At 40.5% G+C, this 24,159-nt stretch overlaps 1 protein-coding gene across 3 annotated transcripts in view; it reads left to right on the top strand.

Moving 5' to 3' along the window:
* adam19a (ADAM metallopeptidase domain 19a) overlaps window positions 1-5,046 on the top strand; it is a 684,192-nt gene extending 679,146 nt beyond the window's left edge. For 2 of the 3 annotated variants that reach the window (XM_028801513.2, XM_051928363.1), the window contains exons 23-24: window positions 2,792-2,809; window positions 4,160-5,046. In XM_028801513.2, coding sequence (XP_028657346.1) covers window positions 2,792-2,809; window positions 4,160-4,211 — 70 coding nt within the window. In that variant the 3' untranslated portion in view covers window positions 4,212-5,046. The remainder of the gene's footprint in view (window positions 1-2,791; window positions 2,810-4,159) is intronic. The other variant, XM_028801514.2, reaches the window with a different exon arrangement.
* Window positions 5,047-24,159: the final 19,113 nt, after the last annotated feature.

Below are 24,159 nucleotides of genomic sequence, written 5' to 3'. Positions count from 1 at the left end.
CCTGGAACAGCATTACTAAAAAATGGGACGTGCTGGATGAAAACGGTTTTCAGATTTGGAGTCAGCAAGTGAAATTTGTTAAAATACAGATGAAAGAATCCTAGTAGCAAACTGCTTGTTGAGCAGTGTTATCAAAAGTAAACCAGGTGAGTTGGAGGTTTACGTAGCTGAACATAATTATGCTATAGCAAAAACAGCAACCGACAAAATAACAAGGATAGGAATGAGCATTACATAGGTGGTTACACATGTTTAGGAAGGACAGACAGAACGTTAATTCATCGCTCTTTAGGTGTGACTATTTTTTTAACACAGTATGTTAAAGCATCAACATGGGGGAAGTCTGTTTAGATTTTGTATTTTACAATAATCAGGTTAGAATTCAGGTTGTAGATGTGACTAAACAATTAGGGTCAAGTGACCACCTATATATGTAAAAGGAACTAATAATATTTATCCCTTGAGTGCTTAAGGAAGTTAGTGAGTACATACATAAACCCTTGACGCATATTTTTAGGAAGTCACTGCACACTGGGGAAATCCTAAAGGACTGGAAAATGCCAAATATTATCCTGTTATAAAAATGGAGATCAGGCAGACTCAAGTAAACTATAGGCATGTAAGCTTAATGTGTATAACAGGTAAATTAATAGAAGGAATTATTCAGGAAAAGAACAGTTTTACTGAACTGTCAGCGTGGGTTCAGTTGAAGGAGGTTGCGTTTTACTAACAAGCTGGATTTCTATGAGGAAGCAACAAGAGGGTATGATCAAAGTGTAGCATGTAATACAGGGTGAGCCAAAATGAAGTACTACATTTCTCAAGGACATTGCGCAAGGTAGAGGCAGCCGGGTAGGTTGGGGTGGAGGTCCTTTGATAGACGATCCCTTGTAGTTTTTAGTTGGCAACATGCCTTGGTCCGGTGAGCACCATGTTTTCGTTGTAGAAGCGTTCTTCAAAAACAATTAATCCATCATCACTACATAACGTGCCTTCCGAACGCACTTCAGCATTCCTCCTAACAGTGACATCCCAAATCGGAAAATAGTTCTTCAGTGGGTGGCTAAATTTAGTTAGCCGGGTACAACATTGAACAGAAAATGTCCAGCCCATCCTCGGAATGTACGAACGCAGAATTTGGCATTGTAGGCCCTTACTTTTTTGACGAGGGGGAGCAATGGTCACCGTCATTTTAGAATGTTGCATTAAAATGCTAGAGAACTTTTTGCAGCCCCAACTGGAATAAATAGGTGTGGTGAATGCCTGGTTTCAACAGGATGGAGCAACAGCTCATACGGCGCGGAGATCCTTGCAAGTTTTACGGGAGATGTTTCTGAGGAAGCTGATCTACTTGAGCGGCAGTGTCGGGTGGCCTTCAAGTTTGTCAGATCTTGCTCCTTCTGATTTCTTCTTTTGGGGGAAATCTCAAGTCAAAGGAATATACACACTGATCTCAAAACCTTGACGCCCTCAAGGATGCTATTCACCACGAAATCGCCGCTATTTCCTTTGACATGGCTGAACGAGTCATGCGATTATTCAGAAATCGCCTTGAAGAGTGTATTGCTAATGATGGCCACTACCATGAAGACATTATTTTTAAAACACAATGAAAACAAGCTATTTTGAATACCCTTTCTTTGATCGTAATGAAATTTAATTTATCTTGTAGTACTTCTTTTTGGCTCACCCTGTATTATTTATCTTGACTTTCAGAAAGCATTTGATAAGTTACCATGAGAGGCTGGGCATCAAATTAAAGAAAGTTGGAGTTCAGGTTATAAGGTGCACATGTTTGTAGAACTGGCTAAAACAAAGAAAGCAGACAATTAGAATTGAGTGATGTTAACAGTAATGTCCTGCATGGACTTGTGCCATTTTTAATATAAAGAAGAATATAAATAAGAAGCTGGTTAAGTTTGTAGATTATACCAAGGTTGTGGGATTGGCAGATAATCTAAAATCTATTGAATCATGACAGAGGAACTTGGACAACATACAGGCTTAGGTGAATTTGTAGCAGATTAAATTTAATGTAAGTAAATGAAAAATATTACAAGTAGGAAGTAAAATTGTTAAGATTTGAATACAAAATGGGAGGTGTGAAAATTTAAAGTACCGCTAATGAAGTAGTGGACTTGTCACTATCAACTTCCAGACAGTGTTCAGAAGCCATTCAGAAGGCTTACAGAATGTTAGGTTATATGGAACAATGTGTAGAGCAGCTGAGGTCTCACCTCAAGTACCATATTCAGTTCTGTTCATAGTTGTGGACATAGCAGCGCTAGAAATAGTCCAGAGAAGAGCAAGTATCCAGGACTGTAGGGGATGAGTCATGAGGAGAGATTAAAAGAGCCGAGCCCTTTCAGTTTAAGCAAGGTGACATGACTGAAGTGTTTAAAGTTATGAAAGGAATTAGTACAGTGGATCAAGACTTTTAATTTAAAATGAGTTAACTGGGAATATGGGGGGTACAACTGGTGACGTATTAAGGTTAAATTTTGCACAAACACTAGGTTTTTTTTCTTCACATAGAGAACTATTGAGACCTGGAATAAGTTATCAAGAACTGTAGTGATCCGTTAAACCTCAGGAACTTTCAAAACTAGACATGATGTTATTTTGGAGGAGTTAAGTGGATTGTTGAGCTTTCTTGTTCTCTTCTACATTTTTCTAATGTTCTAATGTGACAGGGGTCAGTTAGTAAACCACGTTTTTCAGAAATGTCATAATTTCCTTTCCCTACTGTCAATGATTTTAATTTTAATATTTTTTCTTTTTTTTTTTGTAGGCCATCCCTTCCTCAAAAGTAAGTATCTTTTATTGGCGACATAACATGCTTCAAAATGATTAGAATGTGAAAAGATGACTAACTGATGTTATTTAGAATGGACAGTTTTCCTCTCACATTGAATTTCATCACAGAGTACTTCATATATAAATATGTGTTAGACTGGTATGTTGGGCTTGCATGTTGGTGTTTCATAATACAATTTTCAAAGACCAAATTCATCAACATGGTTTCATGCAGCAAATCAAGCCAGCATGCTCAGCTGTGCCTAGTAAATACAGAACAGGTTCAAAATCTGAACAGAAATGATAGCCCCTGTTCTTCCATCATGCCACATACTGTGTATCTGTGTTGTCAGCTTAATCGTTTGCATGTCAAATGAAAAAAGAAAAAAAAAGCCTTGTAAAATACTACTAGCAAATAATAAAGATTTAGTATGACATTTCTAGCTTTTCACTTTTTCGTAATGACAACTTTGGCAAAGAAACGCAGATAGGGAACAATTTTTGAAAAATTCACACAGACAAATAGACTGTACATATTCAGAACCAAAGTCTGTTGCTTCAGCAACAATGTGGTACATAAGCTTTGTACAGGAACAAATTACAACAAGGCACTGATCTGAACATTCAATATAGCCTGTGTATAATTAATGTGTAGTGCCCTTAAAGAAATAAAGTCTAAAATGCCAAAGAGTCTGCTCTAACTAGCACAGACATATACTGATGGTCGTGCAGAACACTAGCCCAAATAGCATCTTTTAATCACATGGTGGTGAAACAGTGCTTTAAGAAAATGCATTATTGTGAAAATGGCCCACCTGGTCATTATACCATCTCATTTTGAAATCATCCTCCTTTCTGCCACTCTCACTAGTAAGGATATGTTCATTCTATAATGCAGTTGGCCTAAGTAGTCAGTTAATTCAGGCATCTACTATCTCTGAATTGGTGGCGTTCTTCCTCGCTAGGGCAGGCCATGGTCCTTTTTGTGCAGCAGATACTGCTTGGACGGACCTCCAGATGTTTATAAGTTTACACTACCTCTAACTTCTCCATCATTATTATGGGGCTTCCTGGCATGCCAGATATCTACTGCCAACCCCTCTTTCTTCTTAGCAATATTTAAGTGCTGCTTTCTAACTGCATCTCCTTGGACTTATTTCCCAACTGAAGAGGCTAAACAGTCATTTTTCATAAAGCATTTTCACACTGAAGGGACGTAGCTTGCTTAGTGAACTACAAAAGGGGTTTATCCTTAAGGTTTTAAGTTAACATCCAAATTCTTATTTTACACTATCTGCCTGAAACTGACATCACTGATTTCTTCACTTTAAAATGTTCTTTTTTCTCTTTGTTTTTTCCCCAGGCCTAAACCCAGTATAAACCCAATCATAGTCCCGTTCCCATTCCGAAAATGACCTTGGGAGAAAACTAAATAGACTTCTTTGCTTTTCTGTTGAGACTATTTGCACTAATCAGTATACATATATGGTTGGGAACACCTCAGGATGCATTTAGTTTACAAAGGGTGCCAAAAAATATCATCCTGTGGAAGAATCTATGGTGAACTCTTAAGATTGTCAAGGCAAAAGATGACGTGGTTATAAAGAGATAACTGAGACTCTGGACTGTGAAAAAATTCACCCTGGAACGGGACAGCGCTCAATCATCAACATGATCTATTTGTATTTTTTTTTAATGAAAATTGATTTTGTACGTGTAATGCACCAAAGATTTAATTGGTTTTGTTTTTTTCATGAGTGTGCGTGCTTGTTTGTAATTTTATTGTTTCTAAACTCTAGCTGACTACTTGAAAAGTCTGTGCCCCTAAGTGATACATCCATCTTGATTTGTTACTGGTTACAAGTCAAACCTTTCTTAGTAAAAATATGCATTGCTTACTTCAATTTTCCCCACTTCCTAAGGAGCGCAGGCAGTACGGTAAATGCAAGACCTGAGAAGCAATAACTTGAACTAGTACCTGATTTTGCATTGAGTTCATATTTTACTTGAAGCAGTTTTTGGCCTATTAAGAGGAACTTCACGAGTACTATGCTTCAGCCTTATCATGAGTACAGAAATACAAGTATCTTCAGCATCCTTTTGAATGAACAACAGTGCAAACAGCAATACGGGCTCTTTAAAAATACTGTAAATGTGGCCAAAATGTTCTTTTTAATTACATTATGCTGGACATAGCTGGATAACTCTTTTTTGTTTGTTTGTAATAACATCATTTGCAATTTCATACCACATCTGGTTCTGTTCCTTTATCATTCTGCAATGGTTATAACATTGGAAGCTCTACTTTCTGTGCCTCCTTTTTCCAGGACACTAAGCTGGCTTCAATATGTCCAAGGCAAGATCTAACTATGGACAGGAAATTCAGCCAAAATAGTTAAACATCTTTGAAAGTACATAGTAAATTACAAATGACAATGACAACAAGGGAATCTTTGTTTTTGTTTTAAGACAGCAAAATGCCTTCTGAAATGATTAAGTTGCTGGACCATCTGATTACAGAAGGACAGACTTGATAGATTTTTATAATGATTATAGGACAGCTCGTCCCTTATCAGAAAACATCCAACTGTTACATTTCATGCAGTGTGGGATATCAAACTGAATAATATGGCTGCTGTACACACAAATACCAGGTTTGCACACACAGTGCCGTTTTCTGCGACAGTTCAGTGCCAGCTTCGTCCTGCTGAGCCACTTCTTTGAAGCTTGATTTTAAGCTATTAGCCTAGTTGGAGGAGTTGTAGAGAGGACTCTCAAAACTAAATAGCTCTCTCAGTATGTTTTCATTATTAGAATTTCATTAATATTCACTGAATTTTATTTAAACATTACGAAAGCTGAAACACTGCATACATAAAAAACTGGCCTCTCTTTCAGTAACACAAGGTCATTTAATTATTTTAAAAAGAAGCAAAATAATTCTAGACATTTTTCAAATACAGTTGTATAATTAACATTTGTTGGAAATGCCTTGGGAGCTCAAAAAGGTTCAAACTGTGAAAGCAAAATAAGGTAAGCTTGTACTGTATATATAAAATAAACAAACAAAAAAAACAACATTTAACAGAAGGGATTCCAATCGATGTTACTACACGGCATCTGAATTAAGCTTGTGGACTGTAGTCAGAAGCAGGAATTCTAACAATAACTGAAGCTGCCATTTGCCCTTTAAATACATTGTCTTCTTATGTATCAATTTTCTGCCTAAATTCGCACCAAGATGAATGCAGGCTTTTGTTATTTTGGGATGCCTCAGTTGACGGGATCACCATATTAACAGAATATGAGTTTTCAATGTAAGGAACTGTCTATTTGTAAAACTACAAGGTAAATAAAATAAGTTGAAAATGAAGAGTCTTGTTAAAGTTCAGCACATTAAGTCAAAGAAAAGTAGACAGATTGAGACCTTTTGATGGGACGCCCCCATCACCTACACAGCACAAATACTTTTTCGCTTTTTCAAGTGCCTGCTCAAAATACAACAAACCCCACATTCCACCTCTACTGTGACTAATGTGAATCTTCAGGGGTTTCATCATTTTCACACTAGTATTCTTTATCTTTTAGTAGCAGGCTATCAAAGCTCAAACTGACTTAAACATTATTATTCAGTCCCTTTAAAATACATGTCTGATTGGTGGTCTCAAAGATGTTATTTTAAAGGCCTACTGGAGTTGGAAAACTACCACCCTTCTGTCCTTGAAGTCAAGAAGCTCAAGACTGCAGATCACGGTAATTCTTTGGAGACAAAATATTTTTGTAGGTGAGCACTCCAATAGTAGTGTAACAGAAATGGGAATAAAATAAAAGAATATGGCGATGCAGACCTGACACATTTAAATGATATAATGATGTGAGCAGATCTGTTATGTGCAAGGGTTTTAAATTTAATACAGGTTCTAACAGGAATCATTTTTGTTTTATATAGCAGATAAAGTGATTTCGCAAGACAATCAGGATTTACATTGTAATCTCCTGTGACAGCCACATCAGAGAATAACCGATCTCAGAAATGAAAACCGTGTTAGTGAGGGGCACCTTAATCGTAACTGAAAAAGTCAAAATCAATATCTAGGAGCTACAATGGAGTCCATTACAAATGACTGTTTTAAACTGTGTTTTTAAATGTCAGAGGCAAACAATGGGCTTGTGCTCCAAGATAAATGCTTAGCATTATTTACTGTATATTTGTCATTTTATTCAAAAACTACATTTTGAGCCCTCTAAGTTTTTTAATTAACTCTACAGAAAAGCTTGTTATGCATACAGTACAAGCCTTGGATCAGTCCTTGCCCAGCAGGCTATGAGATTTGGTCATGTGGGCACATAAGTTTATTTTTGATTTTATATACAAAAGTTACTTTCCACTATCAAAATTTTTGCTTACTGCTGTGGAGTATATGAGGAGATGACCACTGTGGAGATCTGTGACTAGACAATGCAATGACACACACTGTGCCCCTCATACTGTAACTTATGTGGCACACTTTAGTAGCTGTAAACTTCATTCCATTTAGTTTTTAACACCTTATAAATAGGAACACTTAGTATTTAATTTGCATAATGAATACAGACACAAAATCCATAAAACATCCAAGTACCAACATATCAAATAATACTGCAAGACAACATATTAAACACCCTAATATTTCATAGCTGATATGAGTATGAAAATATGTGGGGAATATGTGGTAAGTTTTTCAGTTATTTCATTTTTAGGAAAGTGACACATAAGTAATGTGAACACACGTGATGGTAGCTTCCATTAACAACATCGGAACTTGTGACTTTCTGTTGACAGTGTGCTATGACAAACGAGACTAAGTAGAAGGTGACAATGTGATAAAAACTGTTGCCATGGGTCACACAGAGGTAAATGTCTGTCACCACCTACACATAATCCTTCTGTCATGTTACCGGAAAAAGGTAAGGTGGCAGTTCTGTCCTCTCCTTAGCTTAATGTCCACCTCATATGACAGTTTGTAAGGTAATAAAAAGTGATTGGCACTATAAAGACTCTATAAACAATATATTTATGTATTTATTTTTAGTAAAGAGGTTCTCTTTATATGGGCCCATCAGCTTTACCTGAACAGGCTTCAAAGAAGAATAATCGTTCACAGTCTGGGCAGTAAATCTTGAATCCTGGTGTCAATTTAGGCAGCCTAGATAAAGCAAAACCAGCATTGAGCATGTTGCTTAAATTTGGAAGATGTCTGTCATGTATTGCTCAGGGGATGAAATTCTTAAAACAAGATATATCCAAGATCATCTGCATACACTAGCTTGATTTAATCCATCCAAGACCTGAATATGATTAATATTAATGCAGGAAATGTGTGCAAATGACGAATGCACAAGATTCATCAAATGTCTAATAAAACAGTATTTTAGACACTTTCTAGTAATATAAAGATTTTAATTTTTATGACTTAATTGGTGCAGTCTCAAAGCTACAAATGCTAAGCTCCTACAAGGCACCATGTGAAGCAGCATGGATTTGTCTTTGTGCCTTTATTGTGTGAATTCTTATGAAAGAATCATACACACACACACACACACACACATATATATTATATATACACTACCGGTCAAAAGTTTTACTTTTACAGCATCCGAGTTTTTTCCGTTTTTATGGAAATGCATGCAGTTTAATATCTTAATGTTTCATGAAATCAAGGCGTAGAACAAATAAACAATGGGAAATAAAAAAATAAGTCAAGGAATCAAAGTGTACAAAATTTTGTTCAAATTTTTGATTCATCAAAAGTAGCCACTCGTTGCTGATATAACAGACGAACTTTGGTAACTCATTTGATGTAGAATGCCAGTCACTCTGTGCCACTCTGCCTCCAGCAAAAGAACCCCAGACCATCACACTTCCTCCTCCATGTTTGACAGTTGGTGTCACACACTGAGGAACCATCCTTTTAGCAACCTGACAGCGTAAAAACACCCTATGTGATGAACTGAACATTTCAAATTTTGATTCATCAGCCCATAAGGCTATCTTCCAGTCTGCAGTAGTCCAAAGCCAGTATTTCAAGGCCCTATTTTGTCCTTTTAACAAATGGCTTTCTTTCTGCTACTCGCCCTGTCAATCCTGCAGCACAAGGTCTCCTCTTCAAAGTAGAAAGTGAGACCTGCTTTTGACAACCACTGTTAATTGGTTCTTGAAGTTGTTGTGCTGTGAGACAACTATCACATAATCTGGTGACCCTCGGAAATTCTGATTGGGTTGTGACTTTTGGTCTGAGAGTTTCTTCCAGTTTCCAGTTGTTTTTGGTTTGTGCAGGTCACCCTACTTACTGACAGAATTATTTTTTGCAGTTTCTCTAAATGACAGGCCTACACTTCTAAGGGTAATAATGCTCTGTCTCATTCCTTTTGTTAATTGTAGTTTTCTTGCCATGATCACTGGAATTTACGATCTTCTACAGTACAATGTAATATTGTCCAAGTAGTACTTCAGAGGTTGTAGTAACACAGTCTGTTCCAACTCTGCTTTAAGGCAGACACAGAGTTTTTAAGTAATCATAGAAGTCGAGACACCTGTACAAATTGTTTGCTTCAACTTGCAAGGCTTAATTTACTTTGATTGCTGCAGAACATCATTAGATGCTCCTGAAGAAGGCCCATTTTTAATATTCTGATATTTCCTTTTTTTTCAGTTTCTGCTAACCTAAACTTTAAATTTAAACCTCTGGCAGTATACTGCTTACCTTTTCACAATTTCAGGTCATTCATTGCATTTTAACTGATTAAATTTGAAGAAAAACTGAGGTGTTCTAAAACACTTGAGTGGTAGTGTGTGATGGTGTGGGTCTTTAGTTTTTGGGAGCCTCTTGAACCCGACACCATCGATTATGAAGCAAGGGGATGGTGAAAAGTGCTTTTATTAAAATAAACACCAGTGTTCAAAAAGTGCAGTGCTCTAAATGTCAATAAATAATCCACAAAATGAAGATGTCCAGTGGAGGTTAATATCTAATAAATAAATCCAATAAAATGAGGTTAAAACAAAGCAATGCAGGAAACTCATTTAAAATCCCACAAGCCCTGGTGCCATCCTTTTAAACTGACGCCTCTCTCGCTTATCCTATTCGGACCTCACAGCCCAGAGAGACGTTGACACCAATTCCATAGCATCCATGGGCAACCCTGAACCCTGCTCTTCCCAAACAGGCCCGGCCTTAGGCATAGGCGAAGTAGGCGACCGCCTAGGGCCCCAGCATCCGGGGGGCCCCGGATCGACTCCTTGGTCTAATTTTCACGCATTTCACAGAGCTTCCAGAGGGGCTCCGCCCCCCTCAGGGGGCCCCTGGACCCCCCTTTCGCCTAGGGCCCCATAATACCTAAGACCGGGCCTGTCCCAAACTATTACCGATCCTGGCTCCACCCAGTGAAAGCACCTCTAGAGCATAATGGTTACTCCTGCTCCCAAACTTGCTCAACAGGAGCGATCCACAGCCCCTCCTGAGTGATGGCCACACGCTCCGCTTAGAGCTTCAGTCCCGTCCGCCTGCTTCCATTCACTAAGCGGAGTGGTTTTTTCTCTCTCCTGCCTGCTTCCTCTTCCATCCTTTAACCTCCGCTCTCTTTCTTCCGTTTTTTTCTCCCCTTTCTCTCTTGCCAGCTCGTTCTTATAAGGCTCCGTGGTTGCATCATCTTAATTGCACATCGGAAGCTGATGAAACAATTAAGAAAGGCCGCACCTTCACATGCAAGTGTGTCTCGCCCCAATTACTCCACCATCTCTCCACAGCCGCATGACCACGCCCACACAGAATGAACCGGCCAATGGATTATTTATTTAAAACAGCCATTCTTTCTGAGCTGCGAAGCCGCTATACCACATAGTATACTTTATATCTACTCTATATACAGTATATTAAATCCTAAACCTAAAAATGCAACAATTTTATGTGACTTTTTTTTGTCACGTTTTAAATTGGGCTTATTTTAAAACCTACATATACATGTTTGGTATCATTCTTTTCAGAATTTATCGAACTTTAATGTGATGTTATTAGATTTCCACCCATCCATTATCCAACCTGCTATAGCCTAACTACAGGGTCATGGGGGTCTGCTGGAGCCAATCCCAACAAACATAGGGCGCAAGGCAGGAAACAAACCCCAGGCAGGGTGCCAGCCCACCGCAGGGCACACCCACACACCAAGCACATACTAGGGGCAATTTAGGATCGCCAATGCACCTAACTTGCATGTCTTTGGACTGTGGGAGGAAACCGGAGTACCCGGAAGAAACCCATGCAGACACGGGGAGAACATGCAAACTCCATGCAGGGAGGACCCGGGAAGCAAACCCAGGTCTCCTTACTGCGAGGCAGCAGCGCTACCCACTGCGCCACCATGCTGCCCGTTGTTAGATTTTCAGATTCTTATTCCGTTTTTAAATTATAAAGTAAAAAATATCAAGAACTCATGTCCCACGAAACAAGAATTTGTGCCAAGAGATTTAACCATGCCCGGGCCAGAAATAAAAGACAAAGACTAGATGACAAAGACAGCTGGTGTACAGTCTTTTAAAAGTTTGAAGCGCCACACAAGATGCAGATTACGCGGCATGGCAGCAGCAGCAGCAAGCCAACAGCTGATCGAGCAAAGAGGAGGAAAAAAAAAAAAAAAACTATTTGTTTCCCATTGTGTCACCATTTAAGAAGGGGTTTTGGGCGTCTCCTTGGGTTGCGTTCAGCCCTCCTCTTCACAACACGAGCGACAGAGATGCAAAGTGGCTGGTGCATAGCACAGGCCACGGGGGTTGGCATGTGAAGCGAGACACTAGTGTGTGTGTATATGTATGTATATATATATATATATATATATATATATACACACACACACACACACACACATTGTCACAAAAACCAGAGACAAGAGTCATAAAAGGGTTTGGGGCAGCCACCATTATAGTTTCCCCTGGCTGCAAAATGGGTAAATTGACAGCACTGATGTGCACAGATCAGAGTCCAAGATAGAACTGATGAGTTTAGTAGAACATGGCGGCTTTAAAGGCCAGAAAGGGAAGTGAAGTCATTAAGGGCAGAAGCGGAAGGGTCCTCTTCCATAGGCTCGGACCCAAACGTGACGTCATCAAAAGGGCAGAACCGGAAGGCTCTTCGTCCATGGGTTTTTCACCTGAAGTGATATCATCCAAGGGGCCAGAACGGGAAGTGACATCATTATACCCGGAACCGGAAGTGACATCATCAGCGCCAGTGCCATCTTACATGGATGTAAGAAACTGTAATGTGCATGGTGTGAATATCTGGTGCCTCAGACAAGTGAAAGTAATTGTGACTCAGTATACGAAGGGAAATTAATTTTTGTTTATTGCACAATGGCAGTTTTATGAGTAATCATTTTTATTTACATTATATTGTTGCTTCTTTATATCACTTTAATCCTCTTGGTATAGAGACACCTTGTCCTCACTCTTCTCCTCTGTGCTTCCCCCTGAGTCTAAACACATATTCTGACATGGATTGACTACCTAAATTTTTCCAGTGCACCTGAATGTGACCTGCTGGTTCCATCCAAGTCTGCTTCCTGCCTTTGATCTTGGGATAGCGGTACCGAAAGTTCCTGTATTAAAAGTGTACAAACACTTAAATATGTACAAAATTCTCTTTGAAACTATATTTTAAATGCTCGTTTTGTTCTTTTTCATGTTGACTGGAAAATTCTACCTGTGAAGATGCAGAGAGATAAAACTTCAAATATCTGACATACCACTTGTCTTGATTTATTTTGGAAATGCTCCCCATTAAAAATGTGATTTGATCCACTTATTAGCTATAAAACAAACTCATACTAACAAGGCCTAACAGGCTCCAGTTTCTTAAGTGCTTTTTACACAACTTGTCTGACCACCTATGTTTAATACAGTAATTCTAAACTTTACAAACACACTCATTGAAGAAAATCTTCTAATTAAAATGTTTCCTGCAAGACTTCCGGGCAGTCTTAATTTGCAAAACTAATGGTGAAGTAGCAGACTAATTTTTACATCTACAATAAACTTTTTTTTTTCTGCTTTCCATAATTTTGTATACATTTTGTTTTATATCATTTAGAAAATTGTACAGAAAATGTGTTGTGTGTGAATTGTTTTGATAAAGTTAAATGTTTGCCAGCATTATTAAAATGTTTTAAAGAAAGCTAAACTCAAAGAAGACCACGCTTAAGGAAAGCAACGTTTGGCTTGAACAAGTGCAGCGCTTAAGAAACACTCAAAACTGATGCTTAAAACTTGTAATTGTTATATTTTTTATAAAGCACAATATTTCACTGGTGTGATTTAAAGAGAGCATGGCACATTTCTATAAAATGACCAGGTTTTCCAGCCAATGCTTTTCATTTCATTTTCTTGTTGTTTCACTCAATTTATCAACATATATTTATTGCATACTAGCCGTGTAAGCCCGGGGTCCTAGAAACTACTGAAATCGTCAGAAACAAATTTGAAATGTAGAGATGTCAGGTAATTGAAAGGAACTACTCTGAGCGTCTCTCTCCTAGGAGGATTCATTTTGCTGATGTGGTCACCTCGCTTGTGTATTAGTGGGGGGAGGAAAAGTAAAAGGGATACAATTTTGCTGAGGTTAGCAGCTAAGTGACTTTGTCTTTCTTCTGAGGTTTCGTTTTGCTGATGTGTTGGGCTCATTTGTGTTATTAGTGGCTAAGTGAGTTTTCTGTTTCCTCAGAGGTGAAGCCCTTACCCCGACTCCACCTCTCACTTCCGGGCCGGACAGACACACACACTTCCACGCATAGATGTTTATATACAAGATAGTATCCTAAATAAATTGTTCTACAATATGGCAGTTTACATTGCAAAAAAGAACATAAACTGTGGGAAACATGAGAATTTTCTCATTCCGCAATGGAAATAAGTACAATCAATTGAAACAGCTGTCAAAGCAAGCAAAATAAAAACTAACACTATGTCAGCTATGTCTTAAAGTGTGCCTTGATTAAACAGTATGCAGCTACAGAACAAAGTCACAAAAAGGTCCAAAAAAAAAAAAAGGAAAGCAGTTGTAGACTCCCTGGTAAGCCAGATCTTTACTATCATCACCATTTAATACTGTAGCTGTTCTTCTTATGCAGTCAGAATGCTCTAGTAGACAGCTGCTGTGCAACATAAAACATTTACAAGATTACTAAAACAAGAAACACATTGTAGAGAGTATATCATTTCTCTGGCATGACAGATATTAAATAAACATGTGTCATGTTATGCAGAAAGCCAGAAACTTAAAACAAATAAATAACAATAAGACAAAAACAGCTAAAGTCAGTATCACTCATAGATGATAATCACAGTGACTTTTGCAAAAAGACATACAGAAAGTCTTACATGAGGAAAGACTCCATATGTTTAAATATTAATGCTGTAAAAGAAAAAGAATATGAGAGATGAATGCCTGAATACACTAAACTTTACAAAATTGGAAGCCAACCATCAGCTTAATTTTAAAGTTTGAATTTCAATTTTGAAAAACATAATCGAGGTAGTGAGTGAGAAGAGGGCAGAAGGAGTTTACATGCAAACTAACTGGGCTCCCATGTGAGCAGTCAGGTCTTCACCCTTGAGTCACAGCTGCTGGAGGATCATAAACTGGCTGAGGGTAGCGAATGTGTGAGTCACTAAATCTCTGCAGAGGAATATCGGTTTAGAATTGAGTAGCAAGATTTTTACAGGTCAGCGTCCATAAGTCTCACTCATGTATTTATGGTAAGCACGCAAACCATTCCACTGACAGCTTTGTGAGGGAAAACCAAAGTCTTTGCTTGCTTGTGTAATTATTCTACATCTGTGCTACGATGAATGAAATAATAATAATTCTTTGCATTTATATAGCGCTTTTCTCACTACTCGAAGTGCTCAGCAATTGCAGGTTAAGGGCCTTGCTTAAGGGCTCAACAGAGCAGAGTCCCTATTGGCATTTACGGGATTCGAACCGGCAACCTTCCGCTTGCCAGTGCAGATCCCTAGCTTCAGAGCCACCACAATCCAACAAATACATATCCATCCATCATCCAACCCGCTGAATCCAAACACAGGATCACAGGGATCTGCTGGAGCCAATCCCAGCCAACACAGGGCACAAGGCAGGAACCAATCCCGGGCAGGGTGCCAACCCACCGCAGGACACACACAAACACACCCATACACCAAGCACACACTAGGGCCAATTTAGAATCGCCAGTCCACCTAACCTGTGGGACTGTGGGAGTAAACCCACGCAGACACGGGGAGAACATGCAAACTCCACGCAGGGAGGACCCGGGAAGCAAACCCAGGTCCCCAGGTCTCCTAACTGCGAGGCAGCAGTGCTACCACTGCGCCACCGTGCCGCCCCAAATACATATCAGAACTGCTAAATATGAAAGTTTTTTGTTTATATTTTAGAGACTCTTCTTTCAAGAATTATATGACATATACAGTATGTAACTTTGATTCTAGAAATAAGGTCACTTTTTACAGTTACTTCAAAGGAAATAAAGGAAGACCACAAGGTTCACAGTTTTAGGACATAATGAAAATCAGCGGCTGCACTAGAATTAGAATTAGAAACCTTTATTGTCATTGTACCAGTACAATGTAATTATAAAAGCTACACCTGTAAATGGTACAAGTACAACAAACCACAACAAACAAATAACATAAAAAACACACATCCTGTAACAAATACATACCATACATAAATAAAGAAGGGGCAGAAATTATTATCCACTTAAGTAATTATCATACATACTGTTTTTTGTAAAAAAAAAAAAAAAAACATAATTCTATGAGTTTTTAAAATTCTGATGGCCCAAGGATAAAAACCATCTGCAAATCTTTTGTTCTACTTTTAAGGCTCCTGTACTGACTGCCAGAGGGTAGTAGTGGGAACAATGAGTGGTCAGGATGGGAAAGGATTAAAGGACTGTAATGCTTTTCCTGGCTCTGCAGAGGCACTGGGGCACAGGAGATATCTTCCAGGGAGGGCAGAGAGCAGCCAATGATTTTCTCTGCCATGGATATTGCCCTCTGCAGAGCTTCCCTGTCTGCTGCTGTATAACCAGCATACCACGTTGAAATACAGTATGCTGAAACATTCTCAACTAGTTGAGCGGTAGAAGATCAACAGTAGCTTCTCCTTCGTTTCCGATTTCTGGAGAAGTCTCAGGACTTGCTGTCACTATTGGAACTTGTTGACCACTGCCAGGGTGTTTGCTATCCAGGTTAGATCCTGAGGAACTTAAAGGAGGGGACCCTCTCCACCGGGTCACCGCTGAATGGGGCTTGCACTGCTCTGTGCTTCCTGAAGTTAATGCCCATCTCTTTAGTTTTGCTGGTATTGAGTGAGAGATTGTTTCTGGAGCAGCACACTGACAGCTTCTGCACCTCATCCCTGTATCCTGACTCACTGGTTATGAGACATACCACAGTGAAGTCCTCAGTGAACTTGACTATTGTGTTGCTGGAGTAATTAGATGTACAATCATTAAGCGTACAGGGCATTGAGAAGTGGGCTCAGTACACATCCCTAAGGGGAGCCGGTGCTAAGCATGAGGGTGGAGGAGCTGTGGGGGCCAATTCTAATAGTTTGTGGGTAGCCAGTGAGGAAATCCTTTATCCAAATGTAGAAAGTGGGGGAAAAGTTCAGGTTATGCATTCTATTGATTAATATGCTAGGCATGATTATATTAAACATAGGAGTTATAATCCTTACATAGGCCCCCGAGTGTTCCAGACGGCACATCACTGTATGAAGGACTGTATTGATGGTGCCTCCTGTGCATCTATTTGATCTTTAAGCAAACTGGTGAGGGGCAAAGGTGGGAGGGAGGCTGGATTTCATGTGCGGAGCAAAAAGTCTTTCAAAACATTTCTGTTGACTACAATGCAATCGGTGTGGAATGAAAACATGCTGACTTTAGACCTTAGAGACCCCCTCAAATGGCACATGAAAATGAGGCATTTTGGCTGTTAAACACTACACCTGCATTTAGATTTTAGTATGTTGCTGCCATGTTGTATTGGTTGGACAGTCAGAAGACTCACACTAGTAGATTCATACAGTGAGCATGTTGTGAAATGAAGATACTACATACTGAATACACATGTATTAATCCTTGCTTAAAAAACTATTTTTTTCTGAAATATGGCTAAGTACAATAAAAAACAAAGTTAGAATAGGTGGTTATGCTGGTATTGCCAAGGGGGATATTGTAATCAAAGGTTAAAAGTTTTATTTAAAACACTGCAATTTTTATTTAAGTAAACACTGTAAATGTTTACTTAAATAGTGCAAACCACAATGCATAAGTATAAGGTAATGTTTCTTTATTTAAACAAACAGTGCAATGTATATATTTATGAAAATGCTTCACTGTAAATTACAGCCTATAAATAAAAAAATAATAAATAAAAGGCTACAGGTTTTAATATGGATCTCTGTAGAGTGACAATGCCACAGCTCTAAATGATGAACATGTGTTCAGGTGGAGCGCTGGAAGAACAAATACGTGTGTATTGTCTTCTGCTATTTTTTGACAGCTTCTTCCAACAAAAAAAAGGTCCTTTGTTGTGTTCAGCACCTTCTCCTGTACAAATTTCAAAAGTTAATTGTTTCTGTGATCATTTGTTAACAGCAGAGCTCCAAGTCATTTTCCAGCAATCATTAAACAAAACTTACTAAGTCTGAGGGATCTGCAAACTCAGACTACCAGGAAGTGCATCACAGGACTGAATGGTATAGCAACTGTACTCGAAAATCTAACAAAGTAGGATTCCCCATAAAAACGATGGCATTGTGGTAAGACGGCAAACAATTGTAACCCATGTAAAAATGCCCCGCTAGTAAAAATAAATAAACTGTGTTCTACAGTGTTAAAAACCTTAAATAGAATCCAAACTCACTATTTAAAGGTGCAGAAATAGTTTTGAAAAATAAAAAAGGCAAATCATAACATCAGTAGTGGTTTCCACCCCACTACTCTGCAATGAAGCCCATTTTTGTCTCTTGCTGAGTGAGGAGTAGGAAATCCATTCCCAGACGGGTTTATCCATTCCTGGGAATTCAGGAATCCCGGGCTCCTGGGAATGACACAGTGTACGGTTTTAGAACGAGCGACACTTATTTTTAATAAAACTACTGCAATATGTTGACACTAATAAAAGACTAGCCTTAACTACAAGCAGTTCACGCTCTCATATAAGTACATGTATCTAGTTAGTTGCGGTAATAAGAACGTAGAAAGCACAAAGTGTCGAGCGTGCGGTCGTCCAGGCAAGAGCGCACCTTCGTGCAGAGTACACCAGCCGCTGAGAAAGCATGCTCTGCCTCCACTGAAGTAGGCGGCACAGTCATCAGATACCGACACACTTGTTCTAAACAATGCCCGCGCTTGCCGTTGCTCTGAAACAACGCAGTTTCAGCTTTTACTGATGCATCCAGTTTCTTGTCATCATTCTGTGATGGCAAGTTTCTTAGCACAGATAAAGTGGATGCAACAGACTGACGAATTGCAATTTCAAGTTGCTGTTCAAAGCTGTCAACAGTACAGACGTCAATGAACTCTGCCCCGTCCCAGCATTCGTGCGCTGCAGACTGCAGATTCCTCCCAGTCCACTGTGCTCAGTCAGCCGGGAGATTGACTGCTGCTGGTCTGTTGACTGAATTAATCGGCAACACACTACACCATGGGCCAAAAAACAGTGCCACTTAATTATTTTCAACTATATCTCTGTTATTTCTTGATCGATTTTTATACCTTTACACTCTATATATGCGAGCTTGGCCGTTCCCATTTTCCCAGGAATTACAGCAGTTTCGGGAATGAAAAATGTCCAGGAATCCCAGGCTGAATGGATTCCCTAGTGAGGAGTCATGAATGTTGAAGGTGGGGAAACTTTTTAGGATTCTTTGTGACGTCACGGATGATTTTGCACTGCACCCTTAAAACCATTTTGGCAAGTTGACCATTCCTGAGAATATTCACTACAGTACTATTCAAAAGGTTTTTCATTTGGAAATTATAAATTACACTCACTGCGGTTCAACAGAACTCCAGAACTGTAGAAATACCTTTATATAGTAACTCTCTCCAGACTGACAGAGATCAATAACTTTTATCCAATAAGTATCAACTACCTTTTTCTGATCTCGAGGGATTTCCTTTGGTTGTTGTATTTTGTGTTTGTTGAATATTTGTCTTAGAAACTTGTGAATGTGATGGTAATAGTCAAAATAAGGGAGGTTTATATTGTGCAAGGCTGGCTGGATTTAATCAGCTTCGTCTAATTATCATTTTAGTGTGGCTGATTTAACAAGGTAGCAATTAGTTTTCACACAGTGCCAGTTGATGTTGGATATATTAGTTTATTAGATAAATAAAATAAGTTTAAAAAGTGTTATTGTTCACTCAGGTGTCTTTTATCTAATATAGCATTTGATTTCATTTGGAGACCTGAAAACAGTCAGTGTCAAATATTTGCAATAACAGAAGATGTCAGGAATGGGCAAATTATTTTTCACATCATCGTCAGTCATTCATGCTCATCTGCCACATTTTTGACTCTGCGTCTAACGGATGCCGTCACTGAATGTAACCAGCTTTCTTACTGTAATCACTGTTATTTCTTTCTGATGTGACTTTCTGTTAGTAAGAGTAGGTAAGCAAACTGATATACATATGTAGCGGTCTTTAGTCTTGCACAAGCTTCAGAGATAGAGAGACACAGTTGCAATTCACAAAGTTGACAACAACAATAAACTTCAAACTACAGGACAGAACTTAAAGACAATTATGTTTGACTGAGTAAAAGTAGTTTTACTTCAATCTTACTGACTACATCAACTTCTGTATGGACATTGTAGTTCCAGTAAGAACAGTATGCTGCTATGCTAACAACAAGCCATGAATTACAAGTGACATCAAGGGCCTTTTGAACCAGAAGAAAACGGCTTTTAAAGGCGGTAATCAGCATGAGCTCAAGCGTGTGCAGAAGGAACTCCGAGTCCAGCTCAGGGCGGCGAAGGAGCAGTACAGGAGAAAGCTGGAGCAGAAGTTGCAGAATAACAGTATGAAGGAAGTGTGGGATGGGATGAAGATCATCACTGGCTGCAGCTCGAAGCGGGGTGCCACCATCGAGAGGGACGTGAAGAGAGCAAACCAAATGAACAACTTCTTTAACAGGTTTGACCACCCTAACCCACTCTCACCTTGGAGTACTGCACCATCCACCCATCCTTCTGCTGATACCAGCATAGGAGAGAGTTTCCCCCCACCCATAATTACAGCAGCGCAGGTGAGCAGAGAGCTGAGGAGACTTTGTGCCAGCAAAGCAGCGGGTCCAGATGGAGTATCGCCACGACTGCTGAAGGTCTGTGCGCTGGAGCTGGGGAGTCCTCTACAGCGCATCTTCAACCTGAGCTTGGAACAGGGGAGAGTCCCAAAGCTTTGGAAAACATCTTGCATCACCCCAGTCCCAAAGGTATCACGTCCTAGTGAGCTGAACGACTTCAGGCCTGCCGCTCTGACATCACATGTGATGAAGACCATGGAGCGGCTGCTGCTTCACCACCTGAGGCCACAGGTATGCCACGCCCTCGACCCTCTGCAGTTTGCATACCAGGAGAAGGTGGGAGCGGAGGATGCCATCATCTATATGCTACACCGATCCCTCTCCCACTTGGACAGAGGCAGTGGTGCTGACTTCTCTAGCGCCTTCAACACAATCCAACCTCTGCTCCTTAGGGACAAGCTGACAGAGATGGGAGTAGATTCATTCCTAGTGGCATGGATCGTGGAGTATCTTACAAACAGACCTCAGTATATGCGTCTCGGGAACTGTATTCTGACATTGTGGTCAGCAACACAGAAGCGCCACAGGGGACTGTACTTTCTCCGGTCCTGTTCAGCCTATATACATCGGACTTCCAATACAACTCGGAGTCCTGCCACGTGCAAAAGTTTGCTGACGACACTGCTGTCGTGGGCTGCATCAGGAGTGGGCAGGAGGAGGAGTATAGGAACCTCATAAAGGACTTTGTTAAATGGTGCGACTCAAACCACCAACACCTGAACACCAGCAAAACCAAGGAGCTGGTGGTGGATTTTAGGAGGCCCAGACCCCTCCTGGACCCCGTGATCATCAGAGGTGACTGTGTGCAGAGGGTGCAGACCTATAAATACCTGGGAGTGCAGCTGGATGATAAATTGGACTGGACTGCCAATACTGATTCTCTGTGCAAGAGAGGACAGAGCCGACTATACTTCCTTAGAAGGCTGGCGTCCTTCAACATCTGCAACATCTACGCGGTGGTGTGCTGGGGAGGCAGCATTAAGAAGAAGGACGCCTCATGCCTGGACAAACTGGTGAGGAAAGCAGGCTCTATTGTAGGCATGGAGCTGGACAGTTTGACATCCATGGCAGGGCAACGGGCGCTGAGCAGGCTCCTGTCAATCATGGAGAATCCACTGCATCCACTAAACAGTGTCATCTCCAGACAGAGGAGCAGCTTCAGCGACAGACTGCTGTCACTGTCCTGCTCCACTGACAGACTGAGGAGATCGTTCCTCCCCCAAACTATGTGACTCTTCAATTCAACCCGGGTGGGGTTTGGGTAAACATTGACATTATACAAAGTTATTGTCTGTTTTTACCTGCATTTTTATTACTCTTTAATATTGTTTTTTGTATCAGTATGCTGCTGCTGGAGTATGTGAATTTCCCCTTGGGATTAATAAAGTATCTATCTTTTTTCGAGGGGTATAATAATACTTTAAATTCAGTCCCATTTCCATTGACTTCCAGCCTGCTCTTTCTATTTTGAGCAGAAGTTCAGATCTGTTCTGATCTGCAAAACCCAAAGCACAACATTATTCACAATAATTAAATAAATACAAAATCTTGTGTACAAAGTATGGCTGAAAAAGGTTCAACATCGAAGGCACCAGAGGCCCTTTTAAGGGTCAAGTACTGCTAACATCCATCCATCCATCCATCCTCTTCTGCTTATCCAAGATCGGGTCGCGGGGGGCAGCAGCTTCAGCAGAGATGCCCATACTTCCTTCTCCCTGGCCACATCTTCTAGCTCTTCTGGGGGAATTCTGAGGCGTTCCCAGGCCAGCCGAGAGACATAGTCCCTCCAGCGTGTCCTGGTTCTTCCCCGGGGCCTCCTCCCGGTTAGACGTGCCTGGAACACCTCACCAGGGAGGCGTCCAGGAGGCATCCTGATCAGATGCCCGAGCCACCTCATCTGACTACTCTCGATGTGGAGGAGCAGTGGCTCTACTCTGAGCTCCTCCCAGATGACTGAGCTTCTCACCCTATCTTTAAGGGAAAGCCCAGACACTCTGCTGGAGGAAACTCATTTCACCCGCTTGTATTCGCAATCTCGTTCTTTCGGTCACTACCCATAGCTCATGACCATAGGTGAGGGTAGGAACGTAGATCGACACTGCTAACATCAGAGTGCTAAGTCCATTCCTCCCCCTCTTGCATCCCTAGTTACAAAAAATCACATATGAAAGGGAAACTCATTTGAACACTTACCTTTTGATAATCATTCAACCAGCAGAATTATGCAACTCAATGGCCCTTTTAAGAGGTCCAAAGCTGTGCATCTGCACTGGAGAACTTTTTTGGTTTATCATCAGTTTATATATATTACCTAGTGACACTTATCAGGGAACTGATCGGTGAGGCACTACATTCTGTTTTTGTATGCTGTGGGTGTACATACATAAAACATAACATGTTTTTGCCAACATAAAATGAAAATTTAAAACAGTGTCTGGTCCTCCTAATGCAATCAGAGCATTTTACTGCACAATTTCAACAAGCTGCTTTTGTTAACCATGAGCAGTTACATTACATTAACGCATAATCCATCTGTGATGCCAAGATGAGACTGACAAATGTCAAGGCTCAGTGGCCTGGGTGAACCGATGATTCATTTATTTTGAGGCAAAGTAGCTTTTCTAAACATGATGGTACTGTAAGTGGTAACTGGCTGAACCCTTGATTTTTCATAGATACATTCCAACAGCAATCATGTAATTACATGTGCCAGGTAATAGTGGCTAACCGTTAAGAGACTGGTGCCTTATGTCTCTCCTCGACCCCCAGAATACAGAGGAGAGGTGCTATAATGCAGTTAATGATTTTGTGTGCTCAGCTGCATAGCTCAGTCAGATGAATGCAAGTGGCAGTGTCAGGATATGTTAGAAGGGAGGCTGCTGTACCAGCCAATAAAGTTCTGCAACATTGTGATTGCATATGTATGAGGTTGATTAGCATAGTCTATAAATGGCTGTTTCAAGGCAATAACCATGCAGAGTTTAAGGTACATTCACATATGCAAATTTACAAGCCGATTATGATTTATAAAGATTATGATACTTCTGAACTCTTTGAGAGCCTCAGAGACCCTCCCCAACGGAATGACACTCAGAAGCGCAACTGCCACATCTGTTGAGGGCTGCTTGTCTGTCGCCGAGGCAACCGCAAATTTGCAGTGCCACAGAAACAACTTCAAGCTGACCACTGCCATGCTCAAAGTCAGAGCCTTTTCAGACCTAAAAGCCGCTTTATCCTCATTCACGGTTCTGCGAAATTCAGACTTTTTGAGGGAATTTATTCTGCAGACGGATGGAAGTGCTTTCGGTTTAGGAGCGGTGCTTTCACAATGTTTTGAGAGAGAAGAACACCCAATCACGTTTCCCAGTAGGAAACCGCTTCTAGGGAGCGCAATCACTTGACCATTGAGAAAGAACATTTAGCGATTAAGTGGGCTGCGGAAGTCCTCCGGTACTATTTGTGGGGATAACAGTTTACCCTAATGACTGAACATGCCCCGCTCCAGTGGCTCTACAGACAGAAGGATATGAATGTCCAGCTCACTCAGTGGTTTATTAGTTTACAGGTGTTTGTTTTTAATGTTCGCCACCGTCCCGGGGCTGCGCACAACGTGCTCTCACGCCTGGCTGAGCCTGGCTTGGATGTTCACTTTGCCCACACCAGTGTGGACAAAGGTAAGGGGTGGGGGGGGGGAGATGTGAGACTTCTGAACTCTTTTGAGACCCCACCCCCACCCCCAACGGGATGACACGCAGAAAAACGACTGCCTGTCTGTTAAGGGTTGCTTATCCTTTTGCTGAGACAACCACAGATTTGAAGCACCACAGAAACAACTACAAGCTGACTGCTGCCACACATAAAGTGCTGTTCGCCCGATGGGTGATGCAAGGAACATTATTACTTGGCCACTGACCTGGCCCCGACCCTGCATGTTTGCTGTGTCTGTGTATAGT

This window comes from Erpetoichthys calabaricus, chromosome 5 (assembly GCF_900747795.2).
Source record: "Erpetoichthys calabaricus chromosome 5, fErpCal1.3, whole genome shotgun sequence".
In the NCBI taxonomy this organism is placed as follows: Eukaryota; Metazoa; Chordata; class Cladistia; order Polypteriformes; family Polypteridae; genus Erpetoichthys; species Erpetoichthys calabaricus.
The sequence above is the reverse complement of the archived record's forward strand: the minus strand, read 5'-3'. Positions and strand labels throughout refer to the sequence as shown.